The sequence below is a fragment of the Haliotis cracherodii genome, unplaced genomic scaffold (genome assembly GCF_022045235.1).
Source record: "Haliotis cracherodii isolate W230 unplaced genomic scaffold, xgHalCrac1.p SCAF_10, whole genome shotgun sequence".
Lineage (NCBI taxonomy): Eukaryota > Metazoa > Mollusca > Gastropoda > Lepetellida > Haliotidae > Haliotis > Haliotis cracherodii.
Window position 1 is genome coordinate 30,843,964 of NW_027266265.1, and position 22,047 is coordinate 30,866,010.

The following is a 22,047-nucleotide window of genomic DNA, read 5'->3' on the forward strand; positions in this document are numbered from 1 at the left end:
ACAAACAAATGCAAAGGTAAGTCAATTGTTCGCCGAAAACATCAATGGTTTGACTGGTTGGGTTTCTATCTGATTCTAAGAACATATGTCTTCCTCATTCAACCTGAAACTTGTGATTAGTGGTGTGACAGTCCATGTGCAATTCCGTGAGGGCGTGTGTACCGATACTTAATACCGCAATTGTAGAACAGAATACTGACAACAGAAATATATTACCATGTTTCCATGATTCACCTCTTTAGTCAGTCAAAATAAATTACTGTCATTAATCATATATTCAAATGATATTTGACACGTGTTATGATGGGACTAACGCCCTGCTAGTATGTATGCATAAATCAAGTTTCATGGCGGGGAAGGGGGTGAGTGCCTTAGAAACTGACAAGGATACTAAATTTTGTTTAAAAAAAGCATTAACACTTTTGAAGAAAGCAAAACCACACACATCAGTGAGTACGTTCAATACAATGACCTTCACATTGGACATAATCAGGACATGTGACATAGAATTCTATATTTGCCCAAATCCAAAATTCAAATCCAGCTTGTCACACCTGGTTAATCCTTTTAATCCCTACCCTTACTGTACATTTGACTCCATTACCTGTGTGGTATTTGTTATTCTAAATGTACATTTGGGTTCATTCAATCATCTGATGCTACCTGTTGTATATAACATGTTGTCAATCTTAATCTCCCGTGAAGACCCGAGGTAGAATAGGTCTTCAGCAAACCCATGCTTTCCGTCAAAGGCGACTATGCTCGTCGTGAGAGGCGACTAACGGGATCGGGTGGTCAGGTTCGCTGACTTTGTTGATGCATGTCATCGATCCCAATTGCGTGGATCGATGCTCATGATGTCAATCACTGGAGTGTCTGGTCCAGACTCGATTTTTTTACAGACTTCTGTCATGTAGCTTGAATATTGCTGAGTGCGACGTTTAATAACAAACAACGTTAATCTGCTGCTTATCACAACTTGTCATGCATTTATACCTTCACTCAAATTTGAAAACGGTGACAGAAGCAACATCGAAACGTCGCTGTATACAATAAATCAGAAAGTGTTTTCAATAAAATTGTACGTTTTCTTACTTACTTTCACCAACTTCGAGATTGCCAATCAAACAGTTTCATTTCAAAGTCTAGACTTTGCGTTTAGTGATTTGTGTGAAATGCGAACTTGTCTTTGTGCAGTTGGAGTAACTGTCAATTGTTACATTTTCATATATTTAGACTTAGTAATGTTTGAACGGCTTGAATCAAATTTGCTAGGACTGCTGATTTCCCGGGAAAAACTCTCCTTTAAGCCTCAGTCGTCTCTGTCTGTTCATCATGCGGGGCCAGTGACATTCAGGTGAAGCTGGTGTTGTGGGAAAACAGAATCACAAAAGAGGTGAAGTGGGGAGGAATGTCTTATTCTCCCTTGAATAGGTTAACTAGAGCATCACTATCCCTTCCCTTCACAGTGACACTCTATCTACGCGATTGGGATACGATGACATACATCAACCAAGTTAGCGAGCCTGACCACCCGATCCCGTCAGTCGCCCCTTACAACACGCATAGTCGCCTTTTATGGCATGTATGGGTTGCTGAAGACCTATTTCTCCCCGGATCTTCACGGGTCGTTTAGCATTGTCTTTTCTGCATGACAGTGTAGGAACATGACAGGAATTATTATTTTACCCGAAGATGATATCATTTCTTGAACGTAAAAGTGAAACCTCACACAGGATGCAATGGATACTAAAAATCTGAAAATAGATGAATAGCTCGAATTCAGATGATTTTATCTCATGAAAGACCATTTGAATTTTGTTATTTATCTTTGTTTCATTTTATATGACACAACAGGCCGCATGCAGAACATTCCAATCATATAAAGACAACTTAGTCATAGATTTATCATGAATGGTTACAATTTATAAACACATTAGCTATTTTTCTCCACTTTTTAAAATTGTAATTTACATACGCTTACACGCCTCCCAAAACAATTGGAACATATTAATCATACCCAGAAACTAACCTGCAAAAATTTCTTCTCGGCATAAGCATAAATATATGATGGCAAGCAACTACTTTTCACACAATGATTTGGGGATTGACTGACTCACGCCATCCATTACAGCCTTTAATAAACTCCTTCCTTGACCCAACACTTTTTGGCATAAACTCAGCGGACAGTCTTCAGTACCAGAAGGTTTTCTGCCTTTTTTATGTCTGAAAAATTGCGGCCTCTTGAAATTTCAGCTCAATCTTTGAACTTCTGAGGTCCGCTGTAAAGGGAACTAAGTAAGCGGCATATAACTTTTACAACCACTTTATCGCTACATAAAAAGAAGAAGAGGAAGGCCACCGTGCCCCCCCCCCCCCCCCCCCCCCCCCTAATCATTAGTCAACTGTTGTCCAGACTAAGGGTAATAAATTCGGCATTCTAGTGTATGTACAGTCAACCCATATGTATACGACTTAGTAAAGCGTAAAATGTCCGAAACCAAAGGCTTAGGAACTGTTCAGCACAGTACGAGCCCGCGATTTATGTGTCAATGTTTTGCATGGGCTGTCATAAAGAGCTATCTGCCATGTCGGAGCCTGACGTGTTTCTGAACGCTGACTGTCAAAAGTCCACGGACGTAAAGGATGATCGAGTAAGAACCAGAGAGGTATGGTCCAGGAAGAGAGAGTACATTCTGTCACTCCTTGGGTACTCAGTTGGCCTTGGCTCACTTTGGAGATTTCCCTACCTTTGCAACAGAAATGGAGGTGGTAAGTGTGACCAACTAATAATGAACGTGTTGATGAGGAACAATTAATATTTTGAGTATCTGTTACTATATACTGATGAAGTGGTGAAGGTTAGAGGTATCCATGGTTTTTATATTGAAGGGCCATCATATACATGTATCGGGAATAATACTGAATGTGACAAAAATGAAATAAGTTATAGAAGAGGGTATGACTGATTCTAAACTTTTCAACAATATGTCATAGCTTTTAGACATAACGGATGTTGTTTTGACATAACGTATCATCCAGATGATAAATATAATATGACCCGCGTTAATAAAAGCTAAATACTGATTTGTCCGCAATTGCTTGGAGAAAGGCTTATGTTTAGAGTGGTTCTGGTCTGTCTCTCAGCAGTGTTCACTCTGAAGTCTGAAGAACTTAGTCATTTACCTAAACCTCGGCTCTTAAATAACATACCAGATATAGATATAGAGATTTCTTTGTTTATGGACACCTGTTTTATATGATACTTTTATACGATGCTCATCCTTTCCACAAGACTCCGTTATCTTTGATGTCACACAATCTCCCGAAGACGTTTGTAGGTCATGATTTTTTATTGCGTCACCAGAGTGTGTTTTGTCCACTGTTTCAGTAGGCTTATTTTCTCTGTAACTGTCCTGTATGCGCACTTGCCTAAGGTTGGACGATTATCTTCAGATGAGTGGGGAGTAAGCCTTGACTCGGGATTTGCATTAATTCAACAAACATGTAACATAATAGCCATTATAGCTAAAATAGACAGAATTATCATTAAACCGCCCGCACGTTTTCAGAAATGAGCGGGCCACTGTAACTTGATAATGCCTTCATATTGCTTGACGACGGGCCATTATCATATTTGTAAAAGTGGGTCAGTGATTTAATATAATATAACATAAGGGTAACGCTATTTTTCAGGGCATTAACATTTGCAGAAACCCGAGGTTTTCCATTAACTGCCCTCGGGTTTCTGCAAATGATAATGCCCTGAAAAATAGCGTTAACCTCATATTATCACCATCCTCTGTTTATTTGAACAGTTTTCGATAACACCGTAAGGATTCAAGAGTGGGATGAAGTGGGTGAACACCGATTTTAAAAATGCTGGAATATTTTTATCTGGAATAGGTCTTAAAATAGAAGTCATTGTGATGGTATTTTTGAAAATGACAAATGTGTTTTATATTTGTTTGTTGTTTAACGCCGCACGCAGCAGTATGACGGCGGTCTGTAAGTAATCGAGGCTGGACAAGACAATCCAGTGATTGACATCATGAGCATCGATCCACGTAATTGGGATACGATGACATGCATAAACCAAGTCAGCGAGCCTGACCACCCGATCCCGTTAGTCGCCTCTTACGACCAGCATAGTCGCTTATACAGCAAGCACGGGTCAAATGTGGTTATATCAGCAACTTTGAGGATTAATTTAGAAACACATGCTGTTTGTTTTAAAAGGAGGAAAGTGTCTGTAGGGGGAAATGTCAGCATATTCCCCATGTGTATGAAGTAATTGACGAAGGGCTTTGACAATCGGGATCTTTCACACATCATCGTTATATCATCTGTTTGTTATCATTAGTTTTGAGAACGTAGTTTTATGGATGTGGAAAATGTGATATAAAGTCATGAGAAAGGCAGGCCAAATTTATTGCAGGCAAACATCACAGATCAAGGAGGTTATTCACATGGCCTTGTTTTAATGCATTCAAGAAATTAGTCGTTCAACCTTCTCATCGAGCTAAAACATCGTTTCACTGCACCTCAATGTCAGCCGTGTTCACGAAGCAGTTAACTGACATTTCCATAGCCAATTTAGCTATAGTCCATATCTAACTTCAGATCTGTTGCTAACATATAGCCAACTATGTGATTCAGAACGATAACTTTACCACAAAACTTGTTTAATATACCCTTTTTAACATGTTTTAATACGAAACGACCAGCACTTAATATATATGAAATACATTTCCTTAATCAAAGATACCGATACATATTACATGAGGGACCGGGTGGTCAGGCTAGCTGACTTGGTTGATATGCATGTCATCGTATCCCATCTGCGTTGATCGATGCTCATGACATCAATTACTGGATTGTCTGGTGCATCCTCGATTATTTACAGCTTGAATATTGCTGAGTGTGGCGACAAACGAACAAACAAACTAATCACATATCTCTCGCATATTACCACAAAAATTACCCAAGTGTTCTATACTTTATGTGTCATAGTTGTGTATTGTTACCTCCAGGGGAACACAGAAATAATGAATAAAATACAGATCTCCATATTGAACACAAGCTCAAGGCTCAAGGCGATTTAAAGAACAGATTATACTCTCCCATCCCTAATCCCCCGAGTTTCAGTTTTGAGCTCGGTGAGAACACACCCCGTTAAATGGAGGGGAACAACGGAGAGTAATACATTTCAAATATATGGGCGTGTTTACAATGATCAAGCCATCACTCACACGGAAAGGGATGTCTTTAATAACAGTACGTAACAAGGATGGCGAAGCTAGCTCTAGTCAAAGCGGATACACAGCCTATTCACTTTAGTAAACTAGAGATAAAAAGCAAATTCAAAGCCTCCATAGCAGAAAGATGACAAGCCCAATGGGACGCAAGTACGATCGGCAGATGGCTATACAAAATTCAACCCAAGGTCCAACAAAAACCAAACTCATACTCAAATGAAAGGAAAATTAAAATTGCTATCTCACGCCTCAGACTCGGTCACAAAAAGCACTATGACCAGGTTTGTTCAGTTTGCAATCAGGCTGAAACCATTGCTCACGTGTTACTAGATGTCAAGACCATGCCTCAGCCCGCGCTTGGTTAAAACAAGAATTGCAGTTCGTTCCGCTATCTGTCATTGACTGAATAGGCTAACTGGCTTGGGCCATTACATTTGACTCGATCCGAACAACATAACCAGAGCCTGACTTCGTATAGTATAATGTTTTATCAATTATTTTTGAGTTTGTAATGACATGTATGTGTTAAGAGCACGTGGTTTTACTTTCCATTGAAACTACGAAAACATCAAAGTAGCCAACTATACTGTAAATAGAATAATATACATTGAACGCAAGAACCCTTGATCATTATCATAAATGAACAATGCCAGGTAAATGTCCAGCTGTTCTAGCAAAGCAGATTAGCAGGACCATGCTCGTTCCCCTTCTCTTCTTGAAACATACTAGGTAAAAAGACAAAATGTCTTGAGTGAACACATGGTCAGCAGATAAATGATGGACAGCTATAGGTGACGTGAAAAACTGTTCTATATATATTATAATAATATTAATATCTTAAATATTGTAAATGACCTTTTTAAATATGAAGAACTTAGGTTAATAAACAACATAAATATATCAAAGTTTCATGAGTATTCACCATAAACCCCATCTGAGGTTCATGGTTTTCAATGACCAAACACTAAATTTTTCGTTTTTAAATCTGTCCTTAATATAAAATCTCACGAGAATCCCTCATGTACTAATACATGAATGCAGAAACCCACCAGTACTTATTCCAAATCCAAGTGACATTCACCATAAGACACATATTATTCGTTTAGTATATCCAAGGGGTGCACATGTTTTTCAATTATAACATGTGTCCCACATATAAACATGTCATGAGAAATCATCATGAATTGTTACACGAATGTCAATGCTCACCAGAACTGTTTTTAAATCCACGATGCATTTTCCATGAAATATTCCATGTTTTCTAAACAGCCCTTACGAAGTGAAACTATGTTTACAGTCCTCAATTTAAACGTGAAAACCCCATTGTATATCATAAGTTAAAAAATAAAAAACATAACGGTCTTCTCACCTATAGAGACGAGGGGCTTTCACCGATAGGCCTTGTTTAGGGACAATGCGTCTTTCAGCCTTTTGAATGAAAGTAGGTGAGCACATGTACACCTGACCTCGTCAGGCTGATGGAGAGAGGATGCGACGACAATTCGTGTCCACATACGACAGCTGCTTTTGGAGATCTGTGAATTATGTCCACTACTGCTTAGTCTTTCATTCCCCTGACTGACTTGGTTGATGCATGTCATCGATCGATGGTCATGATATCAATCACTGGATTGTCGGGTCCAGACTCGATTATTTACAGACCGCCGTCATGTAGCTGGAATATTGCTTAGTGCGGCGTAAAACAACGCACAAACAAACCTTCCCCTTACAGTACATACACGACAACATTATTTCAATCCCTTTGGACGAAACAACAATTCTTATTTGAGGCTTTCAACTATCCGTTTTCCGTCCAAATAACGGAAGCTTAGCGGAATTCACACGTTCCACGCATACGGATATTTTAATGCCTTATCCAGATTTTCCGTTCTGTGCATGCGCAATTTCGAGGATTGTTTACTAGATTTAGTACTGTCACTATTTGATAGTGATTCATAAACACATAATGCTTATAATGCGGTCGGAATCGTCAGCTTTTGGAAAGGGTTTTGTCGTTTTTATTTACAGCACGTACGTGTTCTTCAACTTCTGTAAACTGTCATGCGCATTTCCCACTAACTAACACTGTGATAACAGTGGAAATTTGATTCAAAATAATTAGGAGAGAGCACCGCGCAGGATCTGCTAAAGTATAGAAAAAGGAATTTATTACTTTCGTAATCACATTATCAACAGATACATAAACTAATACCAAACTATACTGAAGAATTTATCTTATTAGAAGGTGACCTTGATCCATATTTCCAGGTACTATATATACTATAGATAGTATATATTGGTTCTGATATTGCTTGAAATTGAGGAAACTATGTTTATCAATAATTTTAAGGTTGTGATGTATGTAGCCCGAGTACATTGACTTGAGATTTATTTTTCTAATTTGTATATCCGCCCAATTATATTATGCTCTCTCTCTCTCTACTGACGGTTGCGAAAACGAAGTACACATGGCTATACTAGTATATGGTACGTATATATGGATAACAATTAAGGTGAACATTAGTAAATAGATGAATAAATGAATGAATAAATGAATGAGTGAGTGTGTTTATGCCACAGTCAGTCATAGACCAGTGCTGCGTGGTTTGAAGACACACAATCTACCAGGTCGCACATTGTGATTACCCGATCCTCATTTAATCCCCTCTGTCGATACCCCTGTTGACGAAAAGGGCACATGTACCTGGGATTGTCGCTAAAACATTCATGTGCGACACTTTGGACCCCAACCACCTCGGATATGACGGATCTATAAAACTCTTCACTTTAGAGCTGGACACTGAATGTGGCTAGCGAAAGCTGAGAAGGAGATGAGAATGAAATTGGGGAGAATGTTTTATCCTCGAGAGTCAGCACGAGACTAGAAATAACTGCCTTTGTTCTGTCTACTTTGTGTAATAAAGGCTTACAATTGTAAAAGGATCTGTTGTATCTGTCTGTAGAATCGACTTAACTGCCTTCAGCCCCCTGCAGTTGTCCAACCATCCGTGTCAAGCCTGACCCCCACAATGCACCTTAATAGTGTGCCTAGCACAATACGTTGAGAATGGGCAGCCTTACCATGGCTCAAAACACTTTATAACAATTCAGCAAACTTTGACATAATAGCAGCGAATATAATTTAGTTTTATGTCATCTTAATATATTACTTGAATCCTACTTACTTTGTGGCTACTATGACGTAAATCAAAGCTTCCTTTCAGCTAATATGCATATCATGAAATACTCAGCAAGTCCGGAACAACAATAGGATTGTATCAGATGACATGATGTCCGAAAGAAAAGATGATCAACGCATCTCTTAACTGTTTACACGTATCTCCCATGACATAAAAGTGATTAGAGTTCAGCTGTTGCAAAACCTGTGCCCGAGAGGTAAGGAGTCACGTGACATTGCTCTGCATTCTCATTCAAGAAGTCGCTTGTGGGATCGTGTATATTATATTTATAGAGGGTACGTCATACTTACACAGAAAAATATGGATTGATAGGAAACCGAAGGATCATGGGATGACAAGTTTGTGAATTCATTGAAATGAATCCTCAAACTTTACTATTTATTTCTCAGAGTTACCATTGTTTCCTTTCATACTCGATAGCTTGAGCGACCTGTATTCCACCACAGATCAACCAGTGCTCAAAGAGAAGATAAAAGTCCTCTTGAAGCTAGTCATCTCATGTAGATATTACAGATGAATCTGCATCTGATGATGATGTTGATGTTGATGATGAAACCAGTGACCAGTGCAGCAAAGAGGGTTTGGGTGATCCTGGCAGAGTCTCATCATCAGCTCAGGCCCTTCCCCGTCTACACGCAACCCAGACAGCGAAGTGGACTTCTCCCAGAAAGCGCTGCCTTATCGAACCCTGCCAGAACATTTCAGAGAATGTGAAGACTCACCAACACTGCGGCCTTCTGCATTACCCAGATTGCCAGAAAGGCTGTGTACTTGGCAGCAAACAGATGCAACAGATGGCGACGTACCAAACCGCACCGCGGACAAAAGGGAGTTGGACAACATGGTACTTGGGACACAAGCTTGACATTTCGAAAGCGAGGTCCGCATATTTGCCATGTTTTTTCTGAATCTCGTCAATCACATGTGTCAAAAGGGACAGAAAATTTACACCATATTTCCATGTCTAAAAAACTACGTTCTCAATCCCAATAATAACAAACATCTATTGTAACAATCATGTGGGAAAGACCCCAGATGTCCACAACCTTCTTCAATTACTTCATACACATGGGAAATATGCTGACATTTCCACCTTTTTAAACAAACAACACCTGTTTCTAATTTAATCCGCAAAGTTGATGACATAACAAAATGTCTGTTTAAAACATTTTTTCTGAGATAATAGATGTATAATATTATACAAAGAGGTTTTTCTGAAGGTTATCTGAAGGTTGGGGTTCTGTCCCCTGTCAAATCAAATGTCGTTAAAAGATGGTAATTCGTGTCACCCTGCAAGGCGCTCGGCATTAAGGAGATAAGACAAGGACAGTTCGGTCAGTATACCATGTCTGAGTGATCTGTCCTTGTTACACTTCGTTGCGCTCCCTCAGTGGCCTAGCACCATATCACCGGCATAAGTCCGGACTAATACAAGCACACATACAGATAGACGCACGCAAGCCCGCACGCACGCACGCACACATGCACACGCATAGGTCGCTATATTAGTGCAATAATTTTGAACGCAACGTTAAAACCCATTTCACCTTATCCATTGATCACTACACAATACGATAAATAAAACCTTGATCACATGTCATTTTCCCGCTGAAGGTCAATGGCACATATACTCATATGAATATCAGACAATAAAACTCATCACTTTCATACAACTCAATTGAAACTCAAACAAACGTAGTTCTAATGTTAGTCCATTGCATTTTAGCTCAATAAGTTGTAAAGATTAATAAACTTTTTCTATTTCCCAGGTGCGTTTCTCATTCCCTACTTTGCTGGGATTTTCACGTGTGCTGTTCCACTCTTCTTCCTCGAGGTTTCTATTGGCCAGTTCTCGAGCAAGAGTGCATCACATATTTGGTCCATTTGTCCTTTGTTTAAAGGTTAGTTAAACACATTTCTGTTCAGGCCATTATATAAGCAAATGCCCTCCGACTTGAATGGATTTGCTATCACAATGCTTCTTACAACGCTACACTTATTATAACATACACCAGGTATGGAAAGTTGCGTTCCTGAGGTGTGCCAGAATAGTTTTAAGTCCCTGATTTTGATTCTTGGTTTGTCAGCACCACACCCATGGAAGCGGCTTGTAACTAAACTCACTCATTTATGATAGTTGTATCGTATCTAATATGGTATCTGGACTATCAATGAATCACTTATTTAAATGACATTTTTCTTCGGGACGGTTTCTTTATAACAGGTGGGGGAGAGGGCTGTATCCTCTCAGGTTTGTATCATGTTTTGCCGCATTTTCTGTAACATTTTTTCATCAACCAGAGAACACCTCTTTCCATGTCTCGGTTCAAATCTCCGCTTCAAGCAACTGTGTGTTTGTTGTTTGACGGCAGACTCTGCGGTATTTAAGCCAAAAGATGGCGGTCTGTTTTAAATAGAGTCTGTACCAGACAGGTGACTGATATTAAGAACAAAAATCCACATCATCGGGGTACCGTGGCACGCAATGGTGCAGTGAGCCAATTCTAACCCAGAATCTCGCATGTTACGAATGTTTTAATATTACATGGTGTGCTGTTTGAAAAATATTTGTTGGTAAATGTGTTTACAACCTGTTTAACCCATCGATCACTTAGGCGTGATGCGACGTTGTTTGAGTTAATTGTTCTAATATAAAATAGTTGATTTTGGGGGGGAGAATATATGCACTTGGCACTGTGAGACAAACTGTTTTCGATGAGAAATTATGACACAGACCAGTCTTGCCCATTATCATGTTTATCTTAACAAAATAAAACATAATTATTTTAGTTGTTTTCATCTGTTGTTAATAAGGCATTTATTAAGACAATATGTATATTACATTTACAGTTAGCAATTTCATACTCTCGATGTATGGCAGTTATTGACACTGAGACTGTTGATATCAGGGACTTGTCTCAAAAACAGGCCGAGATATAATTGGAATACTGTTCAAACCAACGTTAAACCAAACTCATTCACTGACGGTATTTTCAGGTATTGGAATCGCCCAGGTTGCAGGCTCTTTCATTGGATCCCTGCCTTACAATGTCATCATTGCCTGGTCTATTTACTACTTGTACCGGTCTTTCTGGTCAGTGTTGCCATGGACAACGTGTGACAACTGGTGGAACACGCCCCTCTGCGTCACTAAGCTTAGCAACAGTTCATCAATCACTGACGCCTACCTAAATAACAACACGGATGATCATCTGCTGCTCAACTCTGCATGGCGGCCGCCGAATGAAACGTTGACGGCGTCAGAGGAGTTTTGGCAGTAAGATAAGGGTTTTTAGTGATATTATAAGTATGTTGACAAAGATCTGAGTCAGACCTGTTATTTAACTGGCACAACTAGACATTCAAAGTCGTATTTACTTCAATATTATCTTATGATCATAAATAAATTCCGAGCCATGTACATCCCCATCCCGAACCCATTTCCATCTCACAGCCCAGCATTCCAAGCACAGCCTCGCCACCAAGGCGTGAGCACAAGAACTAACAGAACTCCCATTCTCATTGACAGTAGCTCAAATAGTTATATTTTACCTGTAAGGGCAATTATCTCGGTGTAATTATGTTTAGTAATTCTTACTGAACATTATCATTTTTGTTTCATGTTAATTTCCTCCAATTGTTCATTTGTTTTCGTTGTTGGCAAAGCGGTCCATAGCAACGTGACGTGTTCTCAAACGTGACTTATTCCATTGTGTCACGGACAGTATAATGAGACTTCTTTTCAACAATAGATTGATTTGAGGTTATGTGAAATTTGTGATCGGAAAACCCAATACATTGTTCTACATTCTCAGAAACATTAATATGGGGAATATATTGAATAAGCTTACTAAGACTGTCTCTATCCGTCCCTCTTGAGACATTTGAAAGTCCCTCGCTGAGGCGCAAGAGTAATTCACTCTGAATAGATAATCTGTATCTCTAGCAACCCATACTTGTGGTAAGACACGACTAACGGGAAAGGGTGATGAAGCTCGCTGACTTGGTTGATGTATAACAAAATACTCTAGAATGTAATCTTCATTCCTCGTCCCGTATGTTAACTACGTCATCGCCCTAAATATTAATCAAGAAGAATTTATATGATCGTATATTAGACATCAAAAGAGGAAAACAATAGTGAGAATAAAGTCATATTTAAATAATAATCATTTGATTATCTACAGATAAAGATGTTATGACTGAATCATTAAAAGTTCATGAACTAGCTCCAGCGATATATCAAATGTCGTAATGATCTGTCTTGATATAATATCACTGATTTGACAGATACAACACACTAAGAGTGTCAAGCGGTATTGACAATGTCGGAACAGTTCAGGTTCATCTCCTCCTCTGTATCCTTGTCTCTTGGGTCGTTGTGTTCCTTTGTGTGATGAAAGGTGTGAAGTCTGTTGGAAAGGTAGGATACCAATATCATACGCTTCAGACCAAACGCTTCTCTTATATCTTTTCGAAAAGGACATTGGTGTTAATAAGAAGAGATAGAAAGCACCGCCCGACAATTTTCCTTTTTGTGAACATTTGTGAATTATCAATGAAGTGCCGTTTATGGTTCGCCGACCAATGTTCATTGAGCTGGTTACACTGTGGAGACCAGGAGCACCAACAATTCATGCTTGTTTAAAGGTCAGGTTTTGTGACTTTGCTGCTTTTGTGTCAACTATCCACCGATTCGATTATTTACAGACAGGTTGAAGTGATTCTGATTACATTTCTATGAAACAGATTGTGTACGTGACTGCCCTTCTTCCCTACGTTCTCCTGGCGGTGCTGCTGATCAGATCGTGCATGATGCCGGGTGCTGCGGAGGGTATATTGTATTTCCTCCGTCCCGACTTTTCTCGCCTCGGCAATGTACAGGTTAGATGCTCAAGTATAATTAATAACAGAACGTTTAGTGTAAATTGATTATCAGGTACAGCCCCATACTCTAACTATCACTGATGGACACGTCGCCGACACATAGTTTATGCTAGGGATGACAAAACCTTACCGGTACCGGATATACGAATATCAACTATTGTTCTCATGTAACCATAGAAGATTAAAATGTGTTCTTATTTCTTATTTCACCAAAAGGTTTGGCTCGAAGCTTTGCTACAAGGGTTTTATTCTATGAGTACAACATTCGGAGGCCTCATCACCATGAGCAGCTACAACAACTTCCACAACAACTGCTTCAGGTTAACATGTCTTCAACAGGAGGACCACATATGATACATCAGAAATTAGACATAAAGAAAATACACGTATATAATGTGCCGATAATAGAAAATTCCCTAGAATGATAAAGAGTACCATCATGATCCTGTTTGAATCCGAAACATTATAAGATTCGAAGCTGACCATTTGCCAGATATATCAACAAATAATGCTGCTTATAGTAAGTATCATCTAAAGAAATCAAAACCTGTTATTCTAACGGATCTAACGCGTTGAATCTGTTACAGATGTATATGATGTATTATTCTGTGATTTACGTTCATTGATAGGTCAAGCATGAAGATATGACTGTAGCTTTTCCAGTTATGATCTGCAATAATGTTTATAAATTTTTATTTCAGAGACGTAGTGTTAATTACTGTGATCGGTGAAGCCAGCAGTATTTTCTGTGGTCTTGTGGTCTTCTCTACACTGGGCTTCATGGCGCAACAGGCTCAGATACCTATATCAGAAGTTGTGTCATCTGGTAAACAATCATGGATATTATATTGCTGTTGCTGTGGATACTTGCACATGAGAGTGATCACTAGATTGCCTGCTACGGGATCGATTGTTTACAGGCCGCTCTACTATGACATGAGTATTGATGGATGCGGCGTTGGGCAACACACATTGTAGTTTTTAGGAAAAGTGTGTTGGTGGCGGCTGCTTCAGGCAGAACAGGACATGCGAACACCTGGTGTCATTACTGATTTTAAGTGATCGATTCATATAACGTTATGTGCCTTTTACTCCCTCTGAAATCTGTTTCGGAAGATAATAGGGATTGATTATTCTCGGGCGTTGACGTTTTGAATTTAGTAGGGTGGGTACATTCGAAATATACAACTTTAGCTGCCTATTAGATTAGACGTTCACACCAGAGAATAAGCAGTCTCGATTAGTCGACGAATCAGGTTCAGTTGGGCATAAAAGGCAAAATAGGGTGAAAGTTATATGAATGGATCACAGAACATCAGAAATGAATACTCCCAACACGACATCATACTACCTTGTGTCGTTCTCTGCTATTTGAACAGAAGATTTTTGTCTGTGGAAAAACTGCACTGTAAGAAGTCTTGGGTGAGCCGAAAGTCGAACATGTTGAGCTCAACACATTGCCTCACTGCGACTGATTTGTGATCATGACATTACGTATAAGTCACCTTCTGATCAAGTTAAGGCCTCAAAATGGGGATGCAGTGTAGTTGTGGCACAACTGTTGGCTCTTCACGCCGAAGACCCAGTTCGATTCAAGTTGGAAGAATGGGTGAAGCCATTTGTTGATCTCCATCGTTATATGTGTTAAACTCCATTTACTGTATCACCAATTACTTTTACTAGGTGCTGGGCTAGGGTTCATCATATATCCAGAAGCAATTTCCCAACTACCGGTGTCTCAGCTGTGGGCAGTGCTGTTCTTCATCATGCTGTTAACAATGGGAATAGATTCTCTGGTAAATATGTATGGTGGAATTTAATACACAAGCGTGTGCAAAGACCAGTAGTTATAGACTAGAACTATACTTTAGCTGTAGAACTTACTTTGCAAACTTTTGCTTTTAATGACTATTTCAAATGTCCAATTTTCAAAAAAGGCTTCGTCATGGAGATCTGATTTTAATGGGTATTTTCGTAGATATCACATACGTGTATTTCTTACCATACATTTGGTACATTAATTTTTGGAGACTATCGTATGCTATTTTTACATTATGTGACGGTTTATGTTTTTGTCTATATACTTTTACCGATAGAGTTTGGTAACTCATTAAGAAGACACTCCGGAATGCCGTTATCAACTGATTATACTGGCCTACAGTATCATAGAGGAAATTCGATTTTCGCAAAATATTTTCCCTGGATTTCTTTTTTTTATATGTTCAAAGGAATTTTGCTGTTCTTTGTAAAAGATGCATGTGTGGTGCCATGTGGGGTGCGATTTCTTGTTGACTCCAGAACAGTACATTGGTATACATAAACTAAATGTATATTGGTCCTCTCCTTACAAGAGGTGGTGTTTGACCGCCAGAGGATGACACAGTTTGCAAAGCAATCTAGTTCATGTGATGACATTTGTTATAAATATTAATGATCACAAGTTCGTTAATACAGATAAACATTTATCGTATTCATTGTACATAACGACAGCATATTAATATACATTGTCTTACAGTTTGGTCCCATGGAAACGGTTATAGCGGGCATAATAGAAGCGTGCCCCAAATACCTTCAACATCGAAGAATGCATGTCACCGCTGGAGTGTGTCTGCTAAGCTTTGGAATTTCCATTCCCTATGCAACCAATGTGAGAATATGTTCATACAAACATCATGCATTTTATGTCAACTCCCTACTTCTAGTTATAGTACACTTCCTAAATGTTATCTCTGTGTCGCAAGTTCAAATAAATTAAACATGATGTCATTAGAACCCCATCGTATCAGAGATATGAACAGGGATGCATGTTATTCTTATTCCTAATATTAACTATAATAGGAGCTTTGTATGATGTCATGTACATGTTGTTTGATATATTTATATGTTTTGATTCAAATGTTTTAAAAACAAATATGCAGATTTTCAAATTAGCGTTTTTCAGTTTACTTAAAATTTCTATTCTATTTCCAGATTAATATCTGGTTCTACTTTACTCAGATTGTGAACTTTGTATTACATGATTCACAAGTCATCCTCGTTTTAAATTCCGAAACATTCTTATATTCTTGTTGTCTTTACAAATTCATGACCTGAAATTAATTCTGATTGGACATGAATTTAACCTCCGCCCCAAAATACTGATATCATCGCATGTCAGTTATGACTTTTAATGACTGTACGTACCATTTATATGTTCTTATTACAGGGTGGCGTATACCTCTTTCAGCTGTTAGATTGGTATGCATCCTCGTTCAACACACTGCTCATCGGTTGTCTGGAGTGTGTCGCAATTAATTGGATCTATGGTACGTCAGGTCTGCGGGAGCAGTTGACCAAATATTGCAAATATTGAACACGCGTACACTGTACATGCAGGAAAACGAAAATAAATGTGACTGAAACGTGTGCTGCAATTTGGTTGGCAAACGATGATGAATATAATTGAATCCTAGACGTATTTCTGACTTTTCACTGCGACTACTATGCTATTTCCTGGAATCCTGTACTCAATAAGAACATCAAATGTGATATCTTCTAAACTGTGCTTGCAAATGACAGGAAATTATTTGCTTACAGGTGTTTGCCATCAATACAAATTCCACACTTCTTTGGTGTTCTTATGGGTAATTATTATCTCGAAACCGTCATTTCGTACTTTCAGGAGTTATTGCCTACGACAAATGACAGATGATTCATTCTATGTATGTTTTCCTATGATGTTCATTTTAACATCCATTATCAATTTTATTATGTAATTGAAATTTTATAGGTTCTGACAGATTTAGCAACGATGTTGAAATGATGATGGGAAGACGTTTCCCGATGGTGCTGAAAGTCTTGTCTTCCTACTTCACCCCGGTCATTCTTTTTGTAAGTTTAGCCGCACAGAGCCACTTTAAGGTAGAGCCGCCATCCAATACAGCTATCGAACGTCCTTCTGGAGTGTCTGGTTCAAAACGTGTTATGTTTCCTATGCTGAGCTGCATTTGTTCATTCTTTGTTATAACTTAAATTTGGTCATGCTAATGTGAGTACTTATGTGATTCGTTACCTTTGAAAATAATGGAACAAGTACACAAAATAGAAAGTCAGACAACGAAATTGTTCCGATATTGAGGGTAAGTAAGTTCTTAGGATATATCGAACCAGACTCTCTGGCAACATAAATGCCAAGTAGCACTCTTTTAATAACTGAGGGAATGGGTTGCCCAGTCATCTAGGGCTCACAATTCGTTGTGCAGAGTTGCGCCCCTTTGAAGCATGTGATCGTTTGTTCGAAACCCGGTTCACCCTGATTATGTTTCTTGGTTAGTTAGCACCACAATCGAACTCATGGCTTTCATAACATTGGTAAAAGTCACGGATATGAATCACTTCGGGCATTTCTCTCATATCAAGCGGACACTCTAATATTACTGTCATACTGTTCAAATTGGCGTTAAAGCCAATAATATTATTTCTTCTTTTCCATCACAGGCGTCCCTGGTATTTTCTCTGTTTCTCTATGACCCCCCAAGCTATGGCGAGTACATCTACCCTGAATACGCAAGGGTGATTGGAATCTTAATGGCAGTAGTGATGTCATTGCCAATACCTGTCATGTTGGTTTACCAGCTTGTCAAGAAGAAAGGAACATTTCTTGAGGTAGGTGTACACATCAAACGAACCATGATATACGAGATATGAATAACATTCGACTGAACGTCACATATATATTGCAAAAGGGTCGTAAAAAGGTCATTCACATTGTTGTTTAATCAGAGTTGCAACATGTTTTTGAACACTTGACTTTTGTGACCCTTGCCACGGGTGGGGCAGGATACGCTCATCTTTTCGCGAAAACCTGGCATTATTACTCTTTGATAGTGATTCATAAACAAGTTCTCGTGATACATTCAGAATCGAACAAAAGTTTCAGCTGAGATTACCCAATTGCGTGGATCGATGCTCATGATATCAATCACTGGATTGTCTGGTCCAGACTCGATTGTTTACAGACCGCCGTCATATAGCTGGAATATTGCTGAGTGCGGCGTTAAACAACAAACAAACCAACCCAAAACTTATAATTATGGAAAAGGACGTGTCGCTTTTATATAATTTATGTAGAACGTGTCCTTATACCTAATTGGATTCATTTTTATACGTGAAAGTGAGTTTAATGTCTTTAACAGCGTCTCCGCCTCGCAAGCCTTCCGGCCACTGACTGGGGTCCTTCGCGGCCTGAAGACAAAGAACGATATCTTGAGGAGATGCACCAGCAACCAGAGAGTCTTATTATGCGACTATTACACTCGGAAAACAAACAACCTGCATGACGCATAAGACATCAACGACGATTTATATGCTCAGGATAATAATGAAGCATTTCTAGTTATTATGTTTGCCAACTATTAGTATTTTTCAGAATCAGCTTTAACGTAGTAAGTGAGTGACTTAATATTGTTTTACGTCACCATCAGCAATTATTTACAACTGCAGATCGTTTAAGTATCGTTTAAGTTTCGTGACAGAAGTAAACAACAACATAATAAATCATTTCATCATCAACCTTTCACTGTGAGTTAATGAAGTAATGTATACAGCTCCTCTACGACTGGAGTTACGTTTAAGCAATTACAAATCTATCATTTCATACATTCGTTGTACATGAACTAATGATGGTATTCAATCTTTAGGCAGCGGTGATGATACTTGCATAGTATTGGTTCCTCCATGTTTGTCGTGTTACGATACTAAATCCAGCTTTGTTGTTATTAGAAAAGTTGTACTGACCTATATGATGTATGGCTCGCTTCAGCTAAATTGCCAATATTTGATGTGTTCAGTATATCAAGGATGCTCTTTGTATTAGAAATACAGTGTTGCTTATCTTGTCACAATATATAAGGCTTTCTGACTGGAATAAAGTTTTATATGATATTATACAGTGTAGTTTTTCAAGACTGACCCGGTCTACAACCACCAATCCGAAGGTTTCTTACGTTTTAATATTCAAATCTACTTATGACATGTGAAGTCTGAAAATTTGATTGTTTACAATATTGAATTTTATGTTTTTCAGGTTACGTTTAACAACCATTATGCATTCCATACGCAGGCTTTGAAGTTTCTCAGTAAGGTCGTAACAAATTCATTACTAGATATTTGAATTCTGGATGAAAATCTAGAAACTTCTGGCTTTCCATTTTTAACTGACGAGTTCCTATTACATTTCTACATTTCCTTTACACTGACTACCGCACCTAATTGAGAGACATTTCAGCTTCTACTGTGATGCAGCTGTCATATGAGATTGTTGTTGTGATTGGAAACCGGGGAAAATCAAATGATTTCAGATCACGTAACAAGTGGAAAGGTTTCAACATTTCAGCACAATCAATGCGGGAAAACCAGAAATGAGCTTCATGCATTGTACCAATGTGGGTAATCGAACGCGGGCTTTTGATATGAGGAGCGATCTAGGCGACCCTTATCGCCCCTTGATCTCATTAGAACAAGGACATTCGTGTCAAAGAAAATTCAATCCACCTTCACAATCAGCAGACTGTTCTTTTTTCTTGTTTTTGAAAACGCTCGACGTCTCTAGTCGCAATACGTGTCAGTGCTTAACTTAGAAGCATTATATTCAGCTTTCTAAAATGATTTAAAAAATGAGCAGTTATACTGAAGAGATTAAATGCTACCGATACGTGCTCTGAATTCACACTCAACAAAACTCGGATTTACCTGTAGTTCACTGGGCCCAGTACGAAAGGAATATCGCCCTCACCGTTTATCCAGCACCTCACGCAAGTCCTTTACGAATTCCATGCATTCATAATAGACAGTGTTTTCAATAAACTTTCTATATACGTGGAAGAAGTCTCGACATTCGTTGAATTTGTTCTCACCATGTCTTCAGTTCACAGATGCTCTGTGGATATTGTGTAGAAAACCAAGAGAAGGTAAATATCCAGCTTTTACAGCGCTTTGGGAGATAAAATGTTTATGCGGGAATATATACTTACTTTACGGTTCCTTTTTAGGAATCCATGTATCAAATTTTGATTTTGGGTCGGCAAATGTATTTTTGATAGCCCGTTTCTCAAGCATGGACGATTATTATAAAGTGTCCATAAAGTATCATATAACAAATATAGATATATATACCAGGAACTACATGTATTATATAACAGAAAGAATATACACGTCATGTAACTTAACAATAGATGCCATCATGGTTGATAACCCCAGCAACTGTAGACTTCAGTAACTTACGTGCAAAGAAATGAGGAAAGTACATAATGACTGACCTTAAATGGGGCCTTTGACGCACAGATATTATGCAGACGTGCATGTACATACACTTATACAGTGAGGTTATAAGTGCTTAACTACACTATGTGTGATGTCCTACATATATCTTGCTTGACAATGAACGAGGAGCTGCACTGGTGCATGTAAGTAACGTCACTGGTTGCATGTTTGGTATAGGTCAGGAATCATATTGGAATGAATCCACGTTCGTTTCTTTTCTCACCTGGATGCCCATAATTATGATTACATAGTGGAATAGTCCCTCTGTTTGAATAAGACAAAGACGTGGATTATGAGAACTTTCCCATTGGCGTACACATGTTGTCGTCGAGAATTAACGATGTGTCATTGTAGACCAACTTAATGCGCGTCGCTCTGTTGTGAACGGTATTCCCAGCGGGTAATGTACTACCTACATAAGCGGTTATGGACAGTACCCTGATGTCAAACAATGAAGCGAAAGTGTAAAAAAGAAGCTGTGAGTAAATCAGCGACCCAACATGATACGCGATTAACTTGGAGTAAATCGATGACCCAAGCCATCTATCAAGCTTCTCGTAAAGAGATGACCGAAGACGACATGTATCAAGCTACGAGTAAATCGATGACCCGAGATGATATCTCTGAAGCTGAGAGTATATCGATGACCAAGATGATATGTAACAAGCTACGAGTATATCGATGAACCGAGATGATATGTAACAAGCTACGAGTATATCGATGACCAAAGGTGAAATGTATCAAGCTGCGAGTATATCGATGACAAAGATAACATGTAACAAGCTACGAGTATATCGATGACCAAAGGTGAAATGTAACAAGCTACGACTTTATCGATGACCATATATTATATGCATCAAGCTAAGAGTATATCGATGGCTAAAGATAATATGTAACAAGCTACGAGTATATCGATGAATCGAGATTATATGTATCAATATGTCAGTACAATTAAATGATATTTGATTTTCCTAAAAACTTGCAGATAAAAATCATCAAACAAACAGCTGAATTGTTCTTGGCCTTACCTCATACGTTCAGTATTGAGGGGAAGATTGAGACCAGAATAATAGTTAATGTATCTGATTCCCCATGATCCATAAAAAAAACCAATAAAAGTGAATATCACAGCAACATATTAGCAATGTATAATTCTGGTTGCGCCGACCCTTTATTTTATTAAGCTAAGTCAGATCTAGGGATGAGTGGCCGAGGAACCTTTTAATCGTCAAATGAATACTATTTGTTCAGTCAGAAAAAAAAACATTCAACTGTATCAATATAAAGGACCGATGCGCCTTGGCCACTGAGTAAAACAATGACACAAGTACAATCTAATGACATGACCTTAGATTTGTTTTAATTTGTTCCCTCCTCCTTTTAGACTTTTTTCTTTTCCTGTA

General features: G+C 38.6%; 1 protein-coding gene across 1 annotated transcript; it reads left to right on the top strand.

Annotated features, from left to right (window-relative positions):
- Positions 1 to 2,588: 2,588 nt before the first annotated feature.
- Positions 2,589 to 18,663, top strand: LOC139448965 (sodium- and chloride-dependent glycine transporter 2-like). The gene is made up of 13 exons (XM_071230469.1): positions 2,589 to 2,772; positions 10,228 to 10,359; positions 11,456 to 11,735; positions 12,749 to 12,881; positions 13,208 to 13,342; positions 13,562 to 13,665; positions 14,047 to 14,171; positions 15,029 to 15,141; positions 15,861 to 15,992; positions 16,551 to 16,650; positions 17,115 to 17,215; positions 17,822 to 17,989; positions 18,520 to 18,663. The coding sequence occupies exons 1-13, from the start codon at positions 2,589 to 2,591 to the stop codon at positions 18,661 to 18,663; spliced, it is 1,851 nt and encodes a 616-aa protein (XP_071086570.1).
- Positions 18,664 to 22,047: the final 3,384 nt, after the last annotated feature.